Source organism: Pelobates fuscus, chromosome 7 (genome assembly GCF_036172605.1).
Source record: "Pelobates fuscus isolate aPelFus1 chromosome 7, aPelFus1.pri, whole genome shotgun sequence".
In the NCBI taxonomy this organism is placed as follows: Eukaryota; Metazoa; Chordata; class Amphibia; order Anura; family Pelobatidae; genus Pelobates; species Pelobates fuscus.
Genome location: NC_086323.1, coordinates 71,234,351 through 71,261,321, shown reverse-complemented (window position 1 = coordinate 71,261,321; position 26,971 = coordinate 71,234,351). Strand labels below are relative to the sequence as shown.

The 26,971-nt window shown below is 38.3% G+C and overlaps 1 protein-coding gene across 1 annotated transcript in view; it reads left to right on the top strand.

The window, feature by feature from the left end:
* The window catches only part of LOC134568671 (NXPE family member 1-like), a 109,371-nt gene that overhangs the window by 72,062 nt on the left and 10,338 nt on the right, over positions 1-26,971 (top strand). Inside the window, exons 4-5 of the mRNA XM_063427321.1 lie at positions 5,945-6,006; positions 9,224-9,445. Coding sequence (XP_063283391.1) covers positions 5,945-6,006; positions 9,224-9,445 — 284 coding nt within the window. The remainder of the gene's footprint in view (positions 1-5,944; positions 6,007-9,223; positions 9,446-26,971) is intronic.

Genomic DNA, 26,971 nt, shown 5'->3' with positions numbered 1-26,971 from the left:
TGTGTTCGCCCGCGGTGGCGGACGCGAACATGCTATGTTCGCCGGGAACTATTCGCCAGCGAACAGTTCGGTACATCACTATTGACAATAGATTAATATCATTTCAACAGATCGTAGATACCTATAAATTACCATCTAGAGAAATCTTTACGTATTTAAGGATTCAACATTACTTACACTCCTCTATTATTGATAATATATCTACAATTTCTAACCAATTGGAAATCATATTTTGTAATAGATCCAAGAAAAAAGTCACATCATTGGCGAATGTCCTGTTAAAAGAAATAGGTCAGATAGCTATAAAGATCATAGATTACTGGGAAAAAGAATTAGACATATGAATATCAGAAAAACAATGGTGCTCATCTATTTCTCACTTAACAAAATATTTACATGGTATAAATTTGGTAGAATGCCATTTTAAATTAATATATAAATGGTATTATACTCCATCTAGACTATCAAAGATGTACCCACATTCACAGAATATATGTTGGAGGTGTGGGTCGTTTGTTGGGACATATATACATACTTGGTGGGAATGTCCGATTGTAAAGATATTATGGTCATGGACCTACGATGTTTTGTATGAGTTGTCTCATAAAAGATTGGAACAAAATCCAGCCGTAGCGATTTTACATTATAACTGGAATTTGGACACACAAAAAACTAAATGCATAGCATCTCATTGCTTTGTGGCTGCCAAAATTATAATTGCCAGAAACTGGAAATCATCTATTCCCTTCCAAAAAACACATCTTATTAATCAAATCAAATACCAACTCTCGATGGAAAATAATCTTACCAATAACATATCGAGCTCAGCTCTTGAAAAAGGTATTTACAAACTGTGGTTAAACAAAGTGATATCATTCTATGAATGAAAATGGGCAGCCCCCCACTATTTGTTAACTATAACAGTATTGTAATAATCTAAAGGTGGTGAAAAAATGGGTAATTCTATTACATTTTTATAACCTAATGTCAATCTATGAATGAAAATGGGCAGCCCCCCACTATTTGTTAACTATAACAGTATTGTAATGATCTAAAGGTGGTGAAAAAACGGGTAATTCTATTACATTTTTATAACCTAATGTCAAGATAAATGGGAACCGTGGGTTTGACTTACTATTATCTACCTCTTCTATGTATAGAAACATTGATATAGTCCTGGACGATCATTAGTTGTCCCTCATCAAGATGTTTTATTGGATAGGATTATAATACTTATTTTGCTTAAAGGAACGATCATAGATAGTCATCGATATCAATGGAAAACAATTCAAGACTCAATGATGTTCACCCTAAACAATATGGCCTCCCCGCTTACTAAATCCCTGCCCATACTGAAGTAACAATATGCACAATTACTATGTTTTTTTTCTTTTTTACTCCTGACTGATGATAACTAGCTGGGATGGATCTATCTCTCAGTCTGAAAGTATGAATGAATGTGTGAAAGATGTATTTATTTTTTAGTAAGTCAGTCAAAGTACGCTTTATGATGTATTTTTTTACGATATTTTTTATAACAGGACAATACATTTGTGATTTGAATATGATGTAAACTAAAACCAAAATCCACAAATGCTTTTGATATGTTTAACGAATATCATCTAATATATTGGCTGACTGTACAAAACAAAAATTATTAAATAAAGATAATTAAAACAAAAAAAAAACATCAATATAAATGCACTAAGCGTTTAAAGGCTTCTCAAAAAATATTGTATATTTGCTTAATTGTACATGCCAGTTATGGTATGTAGGAAGAACCAAGCACTCCCTACATGTAAGATTAAATGAACACATCAGGAATATTAAAAATGGATACGAGAAACACAGTGTATCAAGACACTTTAAGGAAAAACATAATTGTGATCCACAATTCTTAAACTTTTTAGCAATACAGAAAGTGACACCAAATTGGAGGGAACATGACATCATACAGCGTTTAGGGAAATGTGAAATGAGATGGATTTTTAATTTAAATACCCTCAGTCCCATGGGTCCAAATGAAGATTTTGAGTTAGGCCATTTCCTATAGTTAACTTCTTATAATGTTTTGACATATTTTTTAGGAATGTATTTTTATTGTGTGCATACTTTCACTTTAAATCTATGGAATTGAAGTTTTGATGCAAATTTACGAATTTAAATGTATATTAAATTATTTTCTTGATGAAGATCATATATAAAAAACTTATACCCTTTTCTTTTCCTCTCTCATATACCTTAATATTAATAAAATATACATGAGAATAATCGAGTGGAACAAACCGGTAATGAGTTATCGCTAAAAATCTTGAGAGGAGTAATATGGTTCATGTAGAAAAAGTGAACTACAAAGGATGTGACGTGACGGACTGAAAACCAGACATCACTTCCGGTTTCACGGACAACCAGGACGTAACTCTTCTCATTATGAGAAATACCAGCAACAGCTGTAGGGAAGCCTCCCAGGATTGGTCAATTACGAAAAAGAGGAGGAGCCTTGCCAGGACTTATTGTTTAAATATATTTGTATCTTCAACTTTTATTTTATTTGTAATAAATTTACACCTTTTCAAATTTAAAAGTCCCCCTTTTTATCTTCATCCTGAATTTCCAGTTCCAACAGGGAAGTGTCACCCTAGGAATTTTACACTAAGTGAAAATGTTGGAGCCAGTTATCTAACAGGCTCCAAACAAGGTGAGCAGGCAATTTTATATTTTATTATTTAATTGTTAAATTAGCTACACCGAGATTGTTCCTGTTTCTCAGCTTTTATCTCCATTTTGCTGCTGCAGAAAAAAACCACAGAAGAAGATCTCCTGGTGCCACCTAAAAGGCCCAGACTTGCCTTTTGTTTAGAGCGGATAACAAAAAAGGCTCTATAAAATGTTTATTGTACACACACTCACTTTAAGATATATTTGTAAAGTAATATACTACACTATTATATATATATATATCTTTATTTTTTACATGTAGAAAATCCCCTACATATATTAAGGGGTAAGTGTAAATATATTTAAAGCGCTGCACTGGTGGACCCTGTGTGTTGGGAAGTGGGGTTGATCACCCAAACACTGAGTTTGTGTGTTCCCCAAAACTCATCACATTCCAGATACTTGCTGCCCCTTCTTGTCCCATTACACTTGGATTCCCATGGCTTGTTAAGCATAACCCTCATGTTGTTTGGGCTATGTCACGGTAGGAAGGGGTGCTGCCCTGAGACAGCAATATCCCTTTAAGTGCAGGAACCCAATTTGCAGAGAGTAATGACAGCACACAATGAATGTGAGTACAAATAAATATATCGTGAAAACCAAAACAAAAAAGACACAGGATAACCATACAATTACAATAATACAATGCCAAATACAATAAACCTAGGTATAGCATGGGAGGTGCAGGCAGAGTATAAAGTATAGTCTTGTAGGCCAATAGGAGTATACTGGCAGGGCCAAACAGGCACCAAGGACTCAGAGATGCAGGATATACTTCAGTGTCAAAAAGGATGCAATGCCACCGGATACAAGGCCAAAGGAAGCAGGATCAGAGTCACTGAAAACAAGGCAACAGGATACAAGGCCATTTTGTGTTCAATCTTTTTCAGAATCTTAATTTTTTCCCGAATTCAGAGAAGTTGGAACTTACTCGGGTACAAGCAATTCTGTTTCTGGGATGCATGATCAACTCAAGGCAGCAGCAGCTCTGGCTCAATTTAATATTCAAACCTACTGGAGCCAGTTGGATTCAGAGCTGATTTGCCGGCATTTCACGGGCTTGAAACCTCATGTAATCTATTCATCCACATCCCATTCCACTAATTTGTGCCCTTCTGAAACGGACCTGTCTACTTCCCTTGCTTACGAAAATTTCTCTGGCAAACCTGAACAGGGAGGTTTGAAAGATAAACTTGGACAGCCCATTGTATTTTTGGTCAAAGCACAAATCTGCAATAATTTTAACGCAGGCACATGAATCTCAAACAATGACTGACCAAGGTCACATTTACAGCCTGATGTACTATTTAAGATCTCACCCTTCCCCTCACTTGGTGGAATGTCTAGTTCACAGGTTTTCTCAGTGTTTACACACCGGGATCATAGCACTCCCCGTAGGCATGCTAGAATGCATTAATCTGCTATCAGCATCCAATGATCCCCTCATAGTTGAAACTGATGACCAAAAAAATACACCAAAGTTTCATGTTAGGTCTGTTTCTCCCCCTCCCCCCTTTTTCATCTTGACGTATGATCATAGGCCTATCGGCTACCCTTTCTTTATCCACTCCAAGCCTAAATTCACTTATTCCGTCCTCAGAATTTTCTCTCCATTACACTACTGTGGATAGTGCAATCTATTAGGCATATAGGCAATTGTTAAAGCTGGTAGAGCCACATGGCTGGTAGAGCCACTTAAAGTTAATCACAAATTAAATAAAATACGTTGTCATTTTTATTTTTCATTACCTTGTGTGTCATTCCAAATAAACATGCTAAAAGTTAAATAAAACACAATGTTGAATGGGGACAGTCACTACTAATGTTTTTTTTTATCCTTACATTTAACACATATTGATAAACACTCTATCATGCAGATGTGTGCCTCCATCCTACCTCCCTGTTTATCACAGTTTTAAACTGTGTCCTTTGCACTTAGCAGTCAGTATAGCCTTTGTAAATTTTCTATATGTGTTGCTCACAATTAAATTAATAAAACAATTTTATTCCTGTGCACATATGTCATTCTCACAAGGATTTATCACTAAAGTGAGAATTTAAGGTGAATTCAAAATTAATTTCGAATTTAAGGTCAAAACAAATGGGCTGCAAACATGCAGATACTCTAGCCTTAAATTTCATATTCACTTAGAATTCACCTTGAATTTACCTTGGATTCCCACTGTAGTAAATAATGCTGTCAGTTTCATTTATGTTGGCTTGGATGTGGTATGTTGGCTTGGCTGTGGAATGTTGCACATATGTGGTGGTTTGGTCCCCTTCTAGTACAATTCTGGCACTCATTTAACCCCCCTCCCACCCTGCCAAAAAAGTATTCCAAATATAAAAGGTGTTAATATTCTATTTACTATTAAGGTTTTGTTATTGGCATTGTATACTTCATGTCCTCAAATATCACATAGGTTCTTAATTTCTTATATACTAACTGCAGTAAAATTAGATATTGTTAGATTGTGAAATGCTCACTATCTCTAAAGTACTGCAGGATCTAGAACAGAGAGATATGATGGGACGCATGACCTGTCATATCAATTAGTCTAATTCCGTTGGCTCAATGGTGTGAAGACCATTCTTAGACTCTTCTCGAACATTGGTCCATCATATTTTTGGTAATGATTGGAAGAGAAGAGGAAAGGAAAAATGTTACATTGAAAAGTTAAGGCAGAGAAAAGAGAAGACAGAAAAAGGGAAGGAGAAACTAAGTAGAGAGAAATAGAAAGGAGAAAGAAAAGAAAGAGAAAGGAGGAGAAAAATGACCTTCACTAGGAACCTACTTATCCCTCTTTCCTATAATCCATTTTTTGTTTTTATTTCATATTGCAATTTGAAGGTCATTTAGAAAAAAGATGCCTTGATCTGTTTATGGTGTAATTGCATCTTTATAATATATCTTTTTTTTAATTGAATTATATGAAAAAAATATAGCAATAACAATAAGAGAAGAAATTGAACAATGTTTTTCTCCTCTCCATTTGCATGTTTGACCTGGCTTTGAATTATCTGAACTGGATTCATCATTTACAAAATATTTACTATAAATTTAAAAGATAATGGAGTACCTCAAAAAATAGGTTAACACATTTCACAAGTTATTTTTGAAGTTTTATTCAATTGTGTCATATTCAGAGTAGGGATAGTTAAAATAAAAAAAAAATAAAAAAAATGTGGTCTATGTTGAGGTAATTTTTTTTTCATTGAATTAAAGATCAAAGATTGGAGCGGAGATCGGCATAAATGTTGAAGAAGTTGCTGTTTTGAAATGTCAGAGTAAGTTTGCCATTTTTTTTTAATTATTAATAGAATACATATGAAGCTAAAACATTGGTTATCTATTTTGGTATGATCTTACACCATAGACGTCATGTCATGTCAAAATAAAGCATTGCAGATGTCCCAATGATTTCATAGTATGTAGAAAGGCTGTATGATTACGGCTAATTCTGTTTAATGATATTTGCAGAGATAAAGCAACAGATGAATTAGATTAACAGTGAGGTAAAAACTATATTGATGTGCACATGGCACAAAATATTTTGCTTACACGTTTGATAATGATATGTCTGAGGTGGGAGACTAAAAGGACTATTCCTAAAAGGTTAGGGCTCTTGGGGCATTACCACAAGAATTGTCTTGTGGTGTTCTGCAAAGATGATTTAGGATTATTACTATGGAATAAATGTCAGCTGATTGGTCGCAGCCAATGAGCTAACAGACGTTCCTGCCAGGAAGTCTCCAGCTCTCAGGAAATTGCAGAGCTGTGTCATGCAGGATCTCTTGCAAGAAGTTAAACCTTTAATTCAAAAACACTTTGACTCCTTACAATGGGGGGACCAGGGCACTCTTGGCACCATAATCAATACAGCAAACTTGGATTGCTTGACCTTTAGTAAGCATTGAGAGCCACCAATAAGACTGTTAGGGTACAGCCTTCTCACTCGCCTCCCACAAGACCATAGAATAAGTCATCTCGCTGCCATCTGCAGCAGCCTCCGACACCTAATGTTATTCCATCTCTGTAAAGTAATTTTCTGTCAGCCTAACTAATTGGAACTAATCCTCATTCTGCACTGTCCAACCAACGAACTACATTTAAAGAAAGGAGCATCTTCCAGTCCTTGTCATAGTAACATCACCAGTACACTAGTAAGGTTTGCTTACTGAATGTACATGCGCCTGCAATCTTTTTTTATCAAGTTTCTCTTATTGTTTCCATATACTTGATCACATTTCACAGGTAATTATGCCATGTGTATAGGTAGGCATTTACTTAACTCTAGGATAGCCTTATACCTATCTCACCCATGCTTAAACTCCCTCACTGTGTTAACCTCTACCACTTCAACTGGAAGGCTATTCCATGCATCCACTACCCTTTTTTGTAAAGTAATGTTTCCTGAGGGGTGGGGAACCTTTTATCTGCCAAGGGCCATTTGGATATTTAAAACATCATTCGCGGGCCATACAAAATTATCAACTTAAAATTTAGCCTACTGTATTTGATCTAACATTTAATTAACTCACTCCTAATGTGATGGCTGGAACTGCTTCTCTTTGGTGTGATGTTAGCTGGTATTGATGATGTTGCTACTCGCAGTATGTGTGAGGGGTGCAGTGTGTGTGTGGCATGCAGTGTGTGGCATGCAGTGTGTGTGTGAGGGGTGCAGAGTGTGTGAGAAAGGTGCAGATTGTGTTTGTGCGTGTGTGAGAGAGGGCTGCAGTGTGTGTGTGTGAGGGAGGGGTGCAGTGTGTGTTAGAGAGGGCTGCAGTGTGTGTGTAAGGGAGGGGTGCAGTGTGTGTGAGAGAGGGCTGCAGTGTGTGTGTGTGAGGGAGGGGTGCAGTGTGTGTGAGAGGGGTGCAGTGTGTGTGAGATGAGTGCAGTGTGTGTGTGTGAGGGGCGCAGTGTGTGTTAGTGGGGGGTGCTGTGTATGTGGGGGGTGCAAAGTGTTTGTGCGAGGGGTTCTGTGTGTGTGTATGTGTGTGTGTGAGGGGGTGTAGTGAGGGTGTGCAGTGTGTTTGTGTGAGGGATGCTGTGTGTCTGTGTGACAGGGTGCAGTATGTGTGTGAGGAATGCTGTGTTTGTGAGAGGGGTCCAGAGTGTGTGTGAGGTGTGTGTTTGCATGAGGAGTGCTGTGTGTTTGCTTGTGGAGTGCTGTGTGTGTGTGAGGGGTTCTGTGTGTGTGTGTTTGGGGGTGCAGTATGTGTGTGAGGTGGTGTAGTGTGTGTCAGGGGTCTATATTGTGGTGGGGGATTTGGGAGAAAATCATTTTTTTTTAACTTAAAAAGAGGAAAAGAAAATGTTATGCACAACCCCCCAGTCCCTGCCCCCCCCTTCCCCCCTCCCTCCCCATCCTTCTTACCTCTGGCCTGGAAGGAGAGGACAGATCACTGCAATCCTTGGTGGTCCATTAGTTTTGCATGCACTTTAGCCTGCAGCTCCTCCGACTGGTGCCTGATTTCATTATTTTCTTACCGTAAGCAGAGCCCTGTCAGAGCGTTGCCATGGTAACGCGTGGCAACGCGCCAACCTGCATACCTGCGGGAGGATCACAGCCTCCTGGATCTTCCTCCTGTCCAGCAGGCTTCCGGGTCCTAGCTTCTTCCCGCTCCATTAACAAACTGCCAGGAGGCCGGTGAGGGAGATCTTTGATACAATGGCATGAGCACTTCCCTCCTGCTTATGCTAATACCTTTCTCTATACAACCAATCATTCTGCTGACAGTTCCTGTCGCTCTATTACATTGCCTGCCTATCTTTAAGTCATCTGAAATAATTACTCCTAAGTCCCTTCCTTCAGATGTTGAGGTTAGTGTGTATGAAATGTTCTATACTCTGCCCTTGGTTTTTTTTATACTCAATATGTATTATCTTGCACTTATCCACATTAAATGTCAGCTGCCACAGCTTTGACCATTTTTGTAGTTTACCTAAATCATTTGCCATTTGGATTATCCCTCCTGGAACATCAACCCTGTTGCAAATCTTCTTTTCACCTTGCTCATATGCCCAATGATGTGCTCATGTGAATGTGACTCATTGAGGCTAATGGTATTATTGTCACATTCAGCTCTTTTTTTTTTTTTAAACCAGTGATGAAAAAAACAGATGCTTCCAACTACATATTCTGAATGAAAAGCATATAAATTCCCATTATACACAGTTCACTTTTATATATTAAATATCAAAATGGTACAAGACACAAATTCCAATGACATGCTCCCAATATGAAGCATTTTATCCTGGATGCAGACTTAGCATCATATATGTGCCACCAAATATTGTAAATAATCCCCCCCCCCTTCACCCCTCCAAAATAAAAAAACAACCTGCAGCATGCTGTAGGGGTTTAGTGCCAGGAGTGCCATCCACTAGGATTATTTCCTGTACAAAATATCTGTGAGTTAATATTTAAAACCATAGAACATCTAAGTGAAAAGTCAAACTGTATTTTGCACCTGGTATTTTTTTTACGTGTTCATGTTTCAGGAAACAGTACAATTGAAGTAAAGCCAAAATGTAGAATTGGGATGTCTCCACCATTTCCAGGTGGCTATTTCTTAAACAATGTTTGGCACTCTTTATTCTGCAATCTTTCTTCATATGAACCATTGTCTCAAATCAACGAGTGCTTGTCTGGAAAAATGATTTACCTCATGGGAGATTCAACTATCCGCCAGTGGATTGAATTGTTTCCAAAACTCATGAAAGGTAAGTGTCTAAGATATTGTTTCATATCTATGTATGTATGTTTTTATAAAGAAAATTTGCATTATTAAGGCTAGTCACCAAAATGAGAATTATCAGGAATTCAAAATGACTTAAAGGTGAATGTTAAATTTCGGGTCAGATTAGCTAAACTACATATCAGTGTAAAATTTTGAGACATTTTTTTTCAATATTTCATTTTTATTAATTCTTTTTCTTTACAATAAATGTAAATACATTTCTCCAGTTCAGAGAAAATACAATAAACAAACAAACAAGCAAAGAAATAAACACCAAAACATAGAATTAATATTCTCTTGCATAATACACTTGATTATCAAACAAAAAAAAAAACACAAAAAAACACATCCCTATGCCTCCAGTTGTACACGTCTTTAATTTGACTTTGTCCTATTTATATTCATCCTTCCAGCTCTTATCCTTTTACATTGAAATCCTTCTTATACTCAGGCTTAACCATCATATCTACTTATATACATTCATACATACACATATGCATGCATACGCATACATCTACATATACCTACATACATGCGCATGCACATGCACATATATACTTTTATTTTTTCTTCTTTATCTTTCCATCTTCCTATTCTTTTTCTCTATTTTTCCCCTTTCTCTCCCCCTTCTCACTCCTTCCTTTCTTATCCTTCCTTCCTCTCTCTCTCTCTCTCTCTCTCTCTCTTTTTTTTCCATTGAGCCGCAATACTAATTTTCGCAGCCACCAAAAGGTTAAGAATCACAACCCTATGTGGCAAATCAGCTAAAGAAGGGATTAAATGAAGTAAATAGCATTCTGGCTGAAAGGGAGGTTTTTCCTTTTTTACAATTCTATTTATCACTTTACTAATAGTTTTAAAAACTGCTTTAACCTTGAACACTCCCCAAAAAATGTGTTGTAAGCACCTTGTCTCGCATAAACATCTCCAGCATAATGGTGATCTCTGAGCATGCATATGTGCCAATCTAAGAGCTACAAAGTACCATCTCATAAATATTTTAACAAATGCTTCCCAATGAGAGAGGCTATGGGATGCTGTTTTAGTTATCTTAATAGTTTGTAACCATTGGGAAAGAGGAAAGGATTTACCCAACTCCTCTTCCCATTTTATAATATGATTTGGTTTAACCTCATTGCCCAATTCTGAAAACGTATTGTAACATTAAGATAGGAGTTTGCTGGGGGGCCTGCGTCATGACGTGCTGACGTGCTGACGTGTTGAAGCCGTTGTGATGGAAGAGGAGGTGCGGTCCCTATGGGGAGTTTGAGTGCATGGAAATCCCTCTTCGGAGGATCATGAACAAGGCTAATCTTTCGATGTGACCGTCCATTTCCTCAGAAAATATTTGACGTGTTCCAGTCATAATTGACTAATCTTTCACTAATTTATCTTCCCTGAGAAGAAATGTGATTTCGACATTTCGACATTAAAGAATCTTCTAGGTCTTTCTGCCGCGGCTACGCTTTCTCCTCATGCTGGGCGCAGGCTGCTTGTGGTGCCTGAGGTGATTGTTCCTGCTGTACGTCAGGAGATATACATTTCTCTCTGGTGGTCTTCAGTGGACTTGGTTCGACCGATAGAGGGGAATGCTGATATTGGACAATTCCCAAAGGTAAAGGCAAATTTTTTTTTAAAAAAATCCTTCTGACTGGATAAGGTACTGTTTACCTCTCACCATGTCACAAAAGTCAAACGCTGAATTCTGAATACAGGTTAAGCTCTCTATTTTTTCTTTCTACAAAAGGCCTGTTTAATACAGTTTGAAACAGCAGTGTATATAATGTCCAATACAATGCAACTCTAAATTTATATCTACGTAAAAAAAAAAAAAGAAAAGAGAAGAGAGAAAGGGGAAGAGAAAAAGAGAAGAAGAAAGGAGGAAAAAAAAAGCAAAAAGAAAGGGGAGAAAAAATATAAAGGCAAAAAAAGGGGGGAAAAAAAGGACAAAAAGAGGAAGAAAGAAGGAAAAGAAGGGGAAAAAAGGGAAAGTAAAGAGAAAAGGATTGCCCTTTAAACACTGCCCTTGTTGGAAAATACAATAAGTCAATTAAAATATGACTTCTAAAAAATCCCATGATCCCAAATCTATTACGCGAAAGGAGAAGAAAGATAATACACAAGACAAAACACTCCCCACGTATTTTTCACCTCACCAAAAAAGAGATACACAAAATACCACTAAACCCTCTATGGACGACACAACCACAAGCCTAGAGAGTCTAGAGCTAGATGCTAGAAAACATATTTCTGTTAAAGAACCTATTACAACAGCAAAATTACAATTAGGTTTGAGTGCTAATTTGGAGAATATAAAAAAGGAACTGGCCGTTATGGCAGATGAGATCAAAGTGGAAATTAAGCATGAAATAAATGTATTAGCGGGGAAGTTACAGAAGTTTGAAGACCAAGTAAAGGAAATTAATTTTTGTGTAAACAATTTAAAAGACGAAAGCAATAAATAACAACGCAGGATGTTAGATCTTGAACTTAAATTAAATGATTTGGAAGACCGCAGCAGACGAAAAAATCTTAGTTTCAGAAATTTTGTGTAAGGGGGAAGACATGAAGACATAAAACAAGTTTTGAAAGATTATTTCACCGCTCTGGGAATTTCATTAAACGATCATGATCAATTAATAGAACAATGCCACAGAATATACAAACCGAAAACAATTCCGTCAGATAGTCCAAGAGATATAAGTGCATGTTTTTATTCTCATGATTTCAAGGAATTAGTTCTAAAAACCAGAAGGGAAAAACAGCCAAATTCGGATCGTTTCCGTAATATAAAAGTCTTTCAAGATATATCATACGATACAAGACAGAAAGAAAAACTTTTACTATGGCTACTCAAATATTAAGAAAGCATGAGATCAAATATAAATGGCTATATCCCTTAAAAATAAGTTTAACTCATGAGGATAAAAGGTAGACATTTGATTCAAATGAGAAACTTGTGGAATGGATGCAATTAAAAAAAAATTAGAATAGATAGATGAAATGTAAATAGAATTTTTTTTTTCTGCTAAGCTGAAATTAAGGTAAAGAAGGTGGAAATATAAAAGGGAGAGGGAGAAGGTGGAAATATAAAAGCATCAATAAAGAAAGTGGAAACAAAATATTTATAGTTGATCCAGGCAATACTTTGCATAATTATTATGAATAATATACACAATATGTCTTTTAAAACTGGTTATATATGATAGATCTTCATGATCAACGTATATGTGAATTTGATGGGTGCTTTTATATATGATTTATTATTAGAGGTGTCACAATAACTAGATAAGCACCACTTCACTGTTTAAAAAGTTGGAATAGTAAACAATTGGTGTTTTTCACAATGTGGTTTAAAAATGTATCATCCTAAAATATCAAAACGGTGTATGGGATAAAGTGCATAAATAGTGCAGGACAGCCACTCCAAATAAGGGATCACTCCCAATTCCCAAAAATTTATACAAGTATACCAGAAGTATAGTACAAAGACATATACCAGTGGGGGCGCCACAATCACAAGTCGTGCGTATATTTACCATATATATTGCATGGTGATCATATGAAAAGAGGAATAAAAACATACATAGTGAAGTATTTAATGACAGAAAACATCCAAAATGACAATAAAAATACACACTCACAAAGAAGATGGCACAAAGAGACTTATGTCTAGTTGTGCAAAAACGCTTGTCAACCTCTCATGGGTTAAAATCCCTTTAAATGTAGTTCCAATGTCAATGCCTCTTGAAATGATCAGCCAGGCAAGGAGATGATGGAGTCTTTAGGGAGGTGATGACAGGTATCTCTGCTCGACGCGTTTCGTCCAAAGGACTTTTTCGAGAGCTGTATGTCCTCAGCTGTTCCAGCTTTTTAAATCTTCATTTTCGCTCAGCTCGTTTCGTGTGCGCATTGCGGCAAAAGTGACGAAGCACGTTACCGCGCATGCGCGCACGTTCAGCCTGACACGCAGAAAAACATTATTGTTACTTTGTGCCCGAGGACATTAGACATTGCCAGACCACTTGATTTGGCAAACTTCTAATGGCAAACATACTAAAATCTTCAAAGTATATTACAGAGTGTAAACTTAATCAAATCTTAGGAAAATACATCCACATTGATAAACTAATCATATCCATCAACTTTATTTGAAAAATAGTATATTTAAAAATCATCATATTTAAAAGACATCAAATTTGAAAGATATCACATTTGAAAAACATCTATTTAAAAGCATCTATTTAAGAAACATATTTATTTAAATCTAAGGTATAAGTAATAAATAAACAGCACACTAAATGCAAATTCGATATATCTACTGTTAAATGTTTTTAAACATAGTCACTATTTGTTGTTAGGGTGTCATAACTTATGATAATCACTCTTTATATCACTAAATAAGAATGAGACTCAAATATACAATTTGAATACTTGATAATATTACACATAATGTGGTTTAAATATTATTATCATATTATTTTTTGTTTATTAGAGGTTTGCTAAAACTTTCTAGATTGCAGACCTTAACGCACATTACATTTAAATGGGAAGGAAAGGGGGAAAAAAAAAGAAAGCAATTTTTTTTTTAATTATCCGCTAAGGTCAAATTAAGGTAAAGAAGGTGGAAAAATAAAAGGAAGAGGGATTGCATTAATAAAGAAAGTGGAAATAAAATATTCATAGTTGATACAAGCTTTACTTTGAATAATTATTATGAATAATATACACAATATGTCTTTTAAAACTGGCTACATATGATAGATCTTCATGATCAACGTATTTGTGAATTTGATGGGTGCTCTTATATATGATTTATTCTTAGAGGTGTCACAATAATTAGATAAGCACCACTTCACTGTTTCAGAAGTTGGAATAGTAAACAATTTCCAAATTTTACTATTAACATGACATAAAGTCATGATTTTATTAAAGACACGGAGGCGAGTATTATGCATATCTCTTTCTTTATTACTCTCAGCAGCAAAGATAGAGAAATATAAATATATCAAAATTAAAGAAAAAACTGCATAGGCACACAGGCAACCAATCACAAAACAGTGTCTCCCACAGTCCCCCTCTTTCTTGCGATCCGAAGACCAGGAAAAACAGATACTGACGTCACACACCGGTAAGAACAGGAGACGGCAACAAACCGAACTTCAAGCTACAAAAAAGAGAGAAATATGGTAAAATCCAAACTCGAAACTGAAACTCACCAAATAAATTCGTCAGGAGCAGTCTAGGAACTCAAACCTATAATAGAGAAAATTACCATTAGAACCAAACCATGGAAAATTGAAACGTCTTCAGTAAATATACACAATAAACGCATACAACAAACAGACTGGATTGCCAAATACCTGAAAGTCCAACAGCATCTCATCCGAAACCCAACACCGGGAGGGTGGGCGGGAATAATACTCGCCTCCATGTCTTTAATAAAATCATGAATTTACGTCATGTTAATAGTAAAATCTGGGAATTTTATTAAAGACACGGAGGCTCCTATTATGCAAGTTCAAAGCTGAGCCACCGTATGAGATGCAATGCGATCAATCGGCCTGGAATAAAGAGTCACAAAACTCAACACTCGCCACTAGACAACAGCCCGGAATGTATCCTCCAAACGACAACCGCTCTCCGAGGCCTTGGATGTCAAACTCCCGTGTGCCAAGTGGGATGCAACAAACGACATGTTGACACCAGCCAATATAGTAGACATGAAACCCATCTCGCCAATGTAGGAATGGACAACAGTAGATGGGGAGCGTTGAAAGGAAAGAACAAAGTGAACGGTCCAGAGAACGTAGTGGCTGCATAACCTCCAGGTAAGTTTTCCGACACCCCACCGGCCACAGCGTCAAGAACATCTTGAACGTAGGGTAAAAATTTAAGCTCCAGGTGACCTAGTAAGGTGAATCCTCTACATAGATGATCTACGAAGGTTGTCGACCGACTAGGAAAAAATCCCAGATCCAGGGTTAGATCACGCTGTAATAATGACATGCGGATTTTGGTTCTGGCTGTCGGTCACTTGGAACTGTGTTAGGCTCCCTCTATAGACACCTGCGGTCTACCTCGGCCTGTTAGGGACAGTATCTCTGCCTGCCTCTTCCCATCAGGCCGGCAGAGAAGCTCACATCAGGAATGCCACTCTCATCACTCTTAGCCACCACTGAGGCCACATAGCGGGAATCACACTAATCCATCACAACAGTCCATACTTAAGAAAGATACAGATAGGTGATATATGTATACAATATAGATATTGTTTTGTTTGTGCATGCATTTAATTTTATCTCTGTTTTGTACTATGCACACGCAAAGATATGTCAAGTATCACTGGAATTATTAGTGAATACTTTATAAAGCAAACTTAGAAATTGCTATCAATAATCGTAAGAGTTTCCCTCTGTGCTATGTACATGTTTCTGGTTATAAAACCTGGATACTAGTGTTAAACTCCTAGGGTAAACAGGGTTTTATTGGGTGGCCATGTAATCATCTCCTATCTTAGCAGGCTCCCTCTGAATTTTAAGCCTCACATTAGGTTTCAGACTTTTAAGCAGGTTCAGACTTTTCTTACACCTGGTATCAGTTACAGACTGGCATATCGCCACCTGGTGCCCTTGTTAGGATATTTACAGATTGCAGTTATGGTACTGTTGCATGTAATAGACATTTCTGTATAGTAACAGGGTTCCTTGTAGGATAAACATCTATCTAGACACAGTATCCTCCTATGTGTAATGAGTAGTTCAATAAGCTCAAAAAATGAAAAATAATGAAACGAAATGAACAAAAGAGAAAAAATGAAAAAATATATTTGAAAAAATATAGAAAATCTATATTGAAAAAATGAGAAAAAGAGAAAAAAAGAAAAAAGGAAAAAAATGAAAAAATGAAAAATATGAAATAAAATACAAAAAATGAGAGAAATGGAAAAAATGAAAAAATATACAGAATGCTAAAGTCCTGATAAATAAGAGTCCAGTATATAGTGCACTATATGTTTGCCCACTATCTGTGGGTTGGTCTCACCAATGTCGTCTACTTCTTTATGTAGTATCCTGTAGGAAGATGCTGTAGTCTGTGAGAGATGGTCTGAATGGAAGGGATGGAACAAATTCCTGATAGTAGGAAGAGTGATCGCCACCCTGTATCCGCTGGTGGCTGGTCAAACCTGTTTTGATGAATACAGCCCATACAGCCCATGCCCATTCACAAGGAAAGCCCTACGAGTGACTTCAATTCGCTTCTAACAGAGCCTGATACTGCTGATTAACTTCATTCATCAAAACAGGTTTGACCAGCCACCAGCGGATACAGGGTGGCGATCACTCTTCCTACTATCAGGAATTTGTTCCATCCCTTCCATTCAGACCATCTCTCACAGACTACAGCATCTTCCTACAGGATACTACATAAAGAAGTAGACGACATTGGTGAGACCAACCCACAGATAGTGGGCAAACATATAGTGCACTATATACTGGACTCTTATTTATCAGGACTTTAGCATTCTGTATATTTTTTCATTTTTTCCATTTCTCTCATTTTTTGTATTTTATTTCATATTTTTCATTTTTTCATTTTTTTCCTTTTTTCTTTTTTTCTCTTTTTCTCATTTTTTCAATATAGATTTTCTATATTTTTTCAAATATATTTTTTCATTTTTTCTCTTTTGTTCATTTCGTTTCATTATTTTTCATTTTTTGAGCTTATTGAACTACTCATTACACATAGGAGGATACTGTGTCTAGATAGATGTTTGTACATAGTTGGTGTATATAAGATGAATTATGTGTTACTTTGATGAAATACCGTTAACTTTATGAATTATTCTTACAAGCTTTTCAATAAATACTATGAATTTGAGCATAGGTTTAATTATTACTTAACATCATTTATTGAGTGCGGTATTCATATTTTTGTATGATATTTATTGGAGGTTATTTGTGGGGTTATACCTCGAATACCGGCACCTAACACTTAATTGAGTGCCAGCACACATTGGTTTTTTTTCCTTGTAGGATATTAGTGCCTACATTCAGTGTGATTGGCTAATATGTTAGGCCTGGAACATGGCATTCGTTTGTCTATTTCACTCAGTATTTGTCATTTTGATCTCTAGGTCAGCTTTGCGTGATTCATTGACCTATACCAGAGGTCTCAAGTTTTGTGTTCCTACTTATCGGTACATGCATCATGTTACGTTTAAGCATTTCTTAATGTTGTATTTTACTGCAACCTCACTTATCAGGAGCATATGTGTATGCAAGGTTCAAGACTGTACTGAATAGGCAGTCAATGAACCACAATGACACTTTTGACATATGTTACAGATTCAAGACCCCAAGCTTAGACAAGCTTGGCTCATCAAAACCTTACTATATTATCATTATTATTATTTTTAAAAAAAGGCTCACAAATCAAGATTGATTAATTATCTCTGTTAAACTTGAGATTGAAATACTTTATTAGTAAAAATAAAAGTAAAAATAAAAATATATTTTTAATCTTTATTTTATGTCTATATATATAAAATTTTTCGATGTTAATAATATGAGATTGTCCTAATAAGGATATATGTTTTCATTTATTATATTTTGTGTTTTTCTATCCACTTGCAGCATATTTTATTTTAGATCGGTAATGATCTCAGTTTATCAATTAACAATTATGACCATTTACTTTAGATCTGTAATGATCTCAGTTTATCAATTAACAATCATGACCATTCTATGAATCAATTAACAATCATGACCATTCTATGAATCAATTAAGAGTGGGTATATAAACCCGGCTCTTAGACAGCAGACATTGTCTTGAAAAAGTCCTCCAGCTAGGACGAAACGCGTAGACGTGCTGTCTGCTACCTCACCACACCGCCGACGGATTTGAACTTCCCAGCCGATTCGTCCTTTACGACCCGCCATTGATTTTCGGCAAGCGACCTGGCGAGAACGGCCTTTTTCCTGCAGCCCTCACGGTTTGGAGTTTATGTGCTCCCAGTTTCTCACCCGATGGTCGGACGGATAGGGTAAGTTGTTGAAGTGATATCCCCATAGTTTTCCATATCTGGATGTGATTTTTCACCTTTGGGGCCATCCCTATCGCTTCCCTCTTAGTCTTGACCAGGGTGTTTGGCTGGTGTTTGAGCTCCCTCTCCGTAAGACGGCTTGGTCGTCTGGGCACTATCCGTTTATCCACTTATATATTTTTTTTCACGGACTGGACTGGAGCCTACTGCTTGAACTTTTTTGAGTTCACATATAGTTTTTATGCTAATGTGCACATCTCGGATTTTTTACATCAGTCCTTTGTTGACAAGAATATGAATAAGGGGCCCCTTACTATTCATCACGATTACATCTGATACTGGACGTTTTGAGATGTTGTTTCATTTTTTATGATTAGTTTATTATACAATAAATGATATTTTGTTATACTCTTATATATATGTGTAGAGTATTCTGATTCAGATAAGACTCACCCAGTACATTCAATTGTGGTTTATGGTGGTTATTGTGGTGATCTCGGCGAGATTGGTCATTTTTAAGTTTATTGATATTTTCATCTTGATTTTTATGTAGATCTGCATAATTAATTGGAGCGCTCACATACCAGTTATATCTTTTCAGTTTCATTTAATAAGTCGCTCCCTTGTATGTGACGCAGCCCTACTGTTATTTCATCCCATTGGGTATATTTATTTCTCACTGTCAGTCCATATTACATTTACATTTTGTCATCAAAACCTTGTCCCTAATTCAAGCTAAGACAAGCTTGACACGTCACCTTAAAGTCATAGGTAGGTAGGCGGTAGGCGATTCAAAGACTACGTATGGTTGAGGCTTTCAGCAGGACTTGGTATTCCATACAAACATGTATATAATTACCCCCTTCCTTCTATTGTATTGTTCACCTTGTTGTTTAGGCCTCCCTTCTTAGCAGGAAGCTCAGATTACCACGAGGCATATACAAGCAGACACTTGACTGACAGGTACGTTGCTCCCGCTCCATTTCTCAGGGTTAAGATTAATAAGGTAGCTGGCTGAAAAGGTTCGTGTAGAGGCCAACTAGGTAATTTTGTCCAGGCACTCTCCACCATAGACATAGTGATCCCGCGAGGCCAACACCCATCCTCCACGCAAGAGGTAATATGCCTCATGTGCCAAGGCATAGCTAGCCGACTTGCTTGTGCATAGAAAGGGCCTCACTCATCACACCAACACACCAGTTGGTTATATGTTCACCGAGAGGCCAACACCACGCAGGATACCCCTTGCGCCAATTCATAGGTAGAGCCTTTCAAGCCACTTGGCAACTAGTAGGAACTCACTTGTCACCAACCTAGTGATTTTTTCGCCTCTTGGCACTAGCTAGCATGCCATTATATGTCCTCATCCTAAGCATATGATTCCTATATTTCAGTATGTCCCAGGTTTTGTTTCGTTAGATGGAGACGATATCTCAATCCCCAGTACTCCGGCCAGGTCCGCTACCCCCACATGCAAGGGAGACACCGGTAGCCCAGTGTCCATAAGATCATGGACTGTTCCCCACATCACAGCCAAGCTACACAGACGCAGCATCCCTTTCCCAGCTACTGACAGCTGTTAAGGCTGATGCAAACCAATACTGAAAATACAGACGCTGGGGAAGGCACGAGTGGCACAAACAACGCCAACCTCCACACAATGATTGCTTGCCGTATGTCCCTTGACCATCAGGCCATATGTGGAACATGTTTCTCTCAAATTGGAACGGGAGAAGCATGTTCCTCCCACAAGTATCCATAGACTCCCCTACTATTTGGATGGACGCGGCAGCACCCACTGATTTAGCGGCCATTTTTGGAAACAAATGGCTTTTGGGTAGTTGTCCACAGGAAGTGCGACACATAGAGGGGTTCTGCAAGAACTCAGCACTGTTTGAGGTTTAATCTATAGTAGCAGCAGCAGTGACATGGGGTGCGATGCTTTTCAGACAACTTGGTAATCTGCCACATCATCAATAAAGGCCACTCATCCTCATTAATGATAATGAGGTTTATTAGGAAACTGATGTGGTTGGCAGCCTGTCACTAGTTTTACCTGTTAGGCTACCATGTACCAGGCATTTTTAACACTGCTGCAGACCGGTTATCTCATTTCCAATTTTAGGCATTCAGAATGTCCCTACCTACCGCTTCACTACTGGCCACGACCGCCCCCTGCTCCAAGATCTAATTATGAACTAGATGATTTACTACACCATAGTAAAGTTTTGACAAAACTTGCCCTATGCAAAAACACACACAGCGCATACGACAGGGCGTTTTTCTTGTACCAAAGGTTCATGACAGAACACTTCCTGGCCAACTGGTTCGACATAACAACCTTGGTGGCTTTCGCCACTTTTTGCCACCTCAACTTGAAGCTATCTCATAAAACCATTAAGTTAGACCAGAATGCAACACCACATGTTCTCAGCTTTTCCGAACAATCCAAGCTTCCTCACAGCCTACCCCATCAAGACCATATTTAAGGGCATATCCAAGGCCAACAGTCTTACCCCACAACGTAGATTACCAATTGACATGCAATTGTTCAAACATATGTCAGACTTACTATATACAGCACCATTCAATCTCTTACTAACTCCATCATCAAAACAGCCATATACTTGGCTTTCTACGACTTTCTCAGACCACGAGAATCCACTATTAGGGGGCCAACATAATGGTCAAGGTTGCCTTTGCACCTCATACCTCAACAAACAGCAAGACCGTTACCTTCTGAGCCTACCCACAACCAAAACTAATCAGATGGGTCAGCCCGTTCATATCCCATACTACCCCACCGACAATTTATGGTGCCCAGTGAAAGTTTTTGATGCCTACCTACTTACTGTACCAACTCACACTTCACTCCCTCTCCTGTCACTTCACGGGGCTATCCTCACCACTTCTAAATTCATGGTGTATGTACGCCTGTTATTGACGCGACTCGGCTTGAACTCCAACAAATATTCTGGACACTCATTTAGGATAGGGGCAGCATCTACAGCCTAAAGCCAAGACATTCCTGTGGCAAAACTAGCCACTTATTTGTATAAGAGGCTGAGTTGGTTCAACTATTTGAGGTTCCCGAACAGAATATGGATATAATGTTCATCAGTTGAACCAACCACTGAATGTGGAGACCACCCAAAGGAGTCATGTGCCTCAAATTGACTATTGTAACACCAGAAAACCACAAAGTTCTATATGGTCGGATGGGTGGTCGCCGTTCGTATGACCGAACACGTGGCGGTGGCCATCTTTGCGCACAAACGCACAGCGTTGTTTGGTCGTCGAGTGCATGGAACTATAATCGGACACTCGACCGCACAAACACGATGTACTTCCATCTTGTTCGTGCGCTCATTTCCCTTCGTCTAGAAAGAGTGGCATTCAACTGAATTGAATAAATGAACACCAGGCACACGACTACCCATTTCATGAACAATTGTATTCGTTAGTGTCATAGTGAAAACTCCCGAAAGAAAACCGGTCAAAGCATACAACCACATGGAACTGTTTTGGGGCTTTGCCTCGTGGTTGACCGGTTTAACCTTCACTCGAATGGCGTTCCTGTTGTACCAAATGTATCTGAGCGGTATTTTGACAGAGTTTGCGCTCAGATCCCTGCTATTCGGTGAAGTGTCTTTTGTTGAGTTCTGATTAATATTATGGGAGTTATCATGTTTTATCATTGTCCTTACGCAATTTTTTTCCAAGTACAGAAAAGGAGTCTGGGAAATGTGCCTTTGTTGCCTATTCCCAACAAGGTCCACCAGGGGAAAACCCCTGGACTGTAATTAAAGAAACCCCTTGCATGGGGAATTGTATAAAAGCCAGCTGTGGCTCAATAAAAACTCCCAAAGCTGTGTATTGTCCAGTTGTTGGGAAATTGGAATGGGATTGGCTCGCTACGCTTCTCTTGAATGCTGATTAAGTCTACTAGCGGAGTTATTGCAGTTACCGTATATACTCGAGTATAAGCCGAGTTTTTCAGCACATTTTTTGTGCTGAAAAACCCCAACTCGGCTTATACTCGAGTCAGAGTCTGTATTATGGCAATTTGCATTGCCATAATACAGACTGGGGGCTGTGGGGGCTGCAGAGAGATGTTACTTACCTTTCCTGCAGCTCCTGTCAGCTCTCTCCTCCTCCTCTGCCGGTCCGTTCAACTCTTCTGTCAGCTCACAGTGTAAATCTCGCGAGAGCCGCGGCTCTCGCGAGATTTACACTGGGCGCTGACCGAGGTGCTGAACGGACCGGCAGAGGAGGAGAGAGCTGACAGGAGCTGCAGGAAAGGTAAGTAACATCTCTCTGCAGCCCCCACAGCCCCCTCCTACACAGTGCACATCCACTGGACCACCAGGGAAGGAGAGCCCCCCTCCCTGGCCAGCTAGCAAGCAGGGAGGGGGGACAAAAAATGTGTATATATATATTAATAATAATAAAAAAAATAAAAATAATAAAATAAAAATAATAATAAAATAAAAAATAATAATAAAATACAAAAATAATAATAATAAAAAAATTTAATGAAACAAAAAAATATTAAAATAATAATTAAAAAATAAAAATGCCCACCCCCCACCAAGGCTCTGCATCACACTCTGCATTACACACACACATACACACACTGCATTCATACACACACACACACTGCATTCATGCACACACACTGCATTCATACACACTGCATTCATGCACACACACTGCATTCATGCACACACACAGCACTCATACACACAGCATTCTCATACACACACACTGCACTCATACACACACACAGCATTCATACACACACACTGCATTCATACACACACACTGCATTCATACACACACACTGCATTCATACACACACACTGCATTCATACACACACACTGCACTCATACACACACACTGCACTCATACACACAGCATTCTCATACACACACACTGCACTCATACACACAGCATTCATACACACACACTGCATTCATACACACACACTGCATTCATACACACACACTGCATTCATACACACACACTGCATTCATACACACACACTGCACTCATACACACAGCATCCTCATACACACACACTGCATTCATACACACACACTGCACTCATACACACACTGCACTCATACACAGCATTCATATACACACACTGCATTCATATACACACTGCACTCATACACACACTGCATTCTCATACATACACACTGCATTCTCATACATACACACTGCATTCTCATACACACACTGTATTCTCATACACACACTGCATTCATTATATACACACACTGTAAATAAATATTCAATTAATATAATTTTTTAAGGATCTAATTTTATTTAGAAATTTACCAGCAGCTGCTGCATTTCCCACCCTAGTCTTATACTCGAGTCAATAAGTTTTCCCAGTTTTTGGGGGTAAAATTAGGGGCCTCGGCTTATATTCGGGTCGGCTTATACTCGAGTATATACGGTAATACTTCTACCCCACTACAATTCCAGTCCATGTTATCAAGACCTTAGGTCGCTGGAAGTCATCAGTTTACATAGTATATAAACCCCAAGCAGCACAGGAAATACAAAGGGCATTCGTTAAGATGTCCTCATAAATATGTATGTACTATAACATGCTGTTTCATAATAAATATATTTTGAGCAAGATTGGTATTCCTTTTGCCCACTTTATTTACAGGCCTATCACCTACATCGGTATCGGCACACCTCAATCGACGTTGCTTATTAAAGGTAAAAAACTTTATCTCAATTAATTTCATAACTGAGATGGCCCCGAACTGAGATGGTCCAGAACACAAATATATATTTATTTTATAAAAAATTGATTCATTTAAAATCTAAATTCAAGCCATAAGGGCTTAAAGTTTGTAATTCAAAAATCTATTTACTTTCCACCTTGCTAAGTTCCCTGGAATTGTCTTTTCCTCAACAATTAATTTTTTTCTTCTAAAAAGGTCACAAAATGTAAACATGAGGGATCTTTATTATTGTGACAAAAGTCACTTCGCCACTGGGTTTTGGAGAGGACTACTTGCCAGCCTTTTACCATGTGACTATGGCCCCTGTAACTTATTTGGTTCTAAGGCACTGTTTCTGCCTCTTTTACTTCTATTGGAACAAATTTACCTTTTCAAAGGGGCACTTCGGCTACAGTCAAAGTAGTCGAAGTGGCACTTCGGATACAGCCGAAGTGTTGAAGTTGTCGAAGTGGCCGCCATTTGACATTCGAACACGTGGCAGCGGCCATTTAATTTAGTCAAACGGGTTCAGCAGTGTTTTATCATCAAGTTCATGGAACTCAAATCGGACACTCGACGGCACGAACACCGCTGGGATTTCCACCTCCAGCTAAGTTCAACTAAGTCCCCACAAACAGAACTTTTTGGGGCATGAAAACATGCGTGCGGTCGGTCAAAAAGAGACTTCCAGGAATTTATTCAACCCCTGCTCTGACCTGGGTGAATTTTGGATATGTTGTTCACTCAGATCAGGGCTATCAGGGGATGTGACTTGTATGGGGATATGTTGTGTTTTGGGGTGTTTTCTTTACTTTGTGTAAAATGTGTGTTTTTCTGCCTGTGGATAATATAGTTAATGCATTAACAACCTTCATTATATCACAGGCAGAGGGGAGGGATTGTTTACTGTATGTGGGAGTGTCAGACATTGTTACACTGTTTTTATTGGTTTGTGTCCCTTGTGTCCCAGTTCCCTATCAGGTCCAGTGGGCGTTCCTCTGGCCTGAAAAGTTGTATAAAAATCCAAGCTGTACCAATAAACCTTTAGACCTTCTTACCCTCAACACGCAGCCACGTCTCGTGTTGTGGGGAACTGCTATAATCACTACAAGGGATTGCTATGACCATCATACTCCCTCTTGTAAGAGCTATTCCTGCTATGCTCTCTGAAGGAAGAGAGGTTCACCCACTGGAACCTGGAGCCTTGTAGGTCCAGGGGGGGTAGGAGACGGCGAGACCCCAACCAAGCGGTGGCTGTTTGTGGGGTCTGCAGTGCTTATGGTGTCTGGTGTGGTGCTGATGGTCCTTGGTGAGCACTAGGAGCATCGCTGAGACACTGTGTTTAAGATAACCCCTCTGGATATTCCCTACATGTTCTAGTATGTGGGTTTTTGTCGTAATACTGTAAACTAGACGGACACCAGAGGAGATATAGCACATTAGTTGAATGACAAGACAAAACACCATTTCTTTTATATCTTTTGTGTAATTTTAGATTTGAATTCTGTAAAGGTTATTTTCTCACTCTATTTTTCACTTTTATTTACAAACTGTAAAATGTGTGCAGCTTGTAAAAGAACTGAGTTTCCTCTAAGATTGATTAGATTCTTCTGGTAGAGACCAGTTTTTTTACTGCACAATCCTGGCTACATGCACACAGCAGAAGTTCTCTATTAAGAGAAAAACAAATTCATGCTCTTTTGATGGAAGAACCATCCTGTCAGTTGGGATGAAGATATATATTTAAATATTTGTATTCTTATCTATATTTTTGCTAACACAATGCATAAATAAAATGTTATGCTCTTTCTAAAGAGCACATTACAAGTACCATGATGCCTGGAATCACTTTTAATTCCAAGCAGTAACTCCTTTATTGTGCAACCTTTCTTATATAAACCATTGTCTCTAATCAACGAAAAATCAAGCAACAATGGTATTACAATTGCACTGACATGGGGTTGGCAACCTGCTTTTCTTCATAATATTCTCAGTTATGCACTATCAGGGTAACTCATATGGCATATGTTGTGCCTTAACTTGCCTCCATGTTTACAACAATTTATGCCAGTGTTTGTGGTAAAAAACAAATTGCATTTTTTCATGCATTCACATATTGGCTGGGTATTTTGTACATTTGATATGTGCCACTGTGATAAATACCCCCAAATTATGCTCAGTTACATCTTCTGAGTAAAACAATAAGCCAAATGAATGGCCTAGACACAATTTTGTGAAGTTACAGTGTTGTATAGGAGACAGGAGCATTTCAAGTTTTTAAGTGTGAATTTTCACAGATGGTGTTGATGGGTCCGTGTTCCATGTTGGAGCATGTTAGCAGGTTGCTATTTCAAACCACCCCACAAAAGTACAGCAGTACCCCCATGCAGGGGCGTACCTAGAGCATTGGCACCCGGGGCGGATCCTGGGCTTGGCTTTCCCCCCCAAAAAAACCCCAAAAACTTGTAACATTTTTTAAATGTTTTCCTTTTTTTTTTTTTTTATGTATTAAACAAATTTGGAAACTTTGCAAAACCGCTGTCAGCCCCCTTCTACAAAACCCTTGTGTGCCCCACCCCCTCCTACAAAAACCCTGTCCCACCCCTGCTATAAATCCTGTCCTGCCCCCGTCTACAAAATCCCTGCAACCCCCTTCCACAAATCCCCTAATAAAGACTCCTGTCCCAATACAAAACTCCTGCAGCCCCACACACA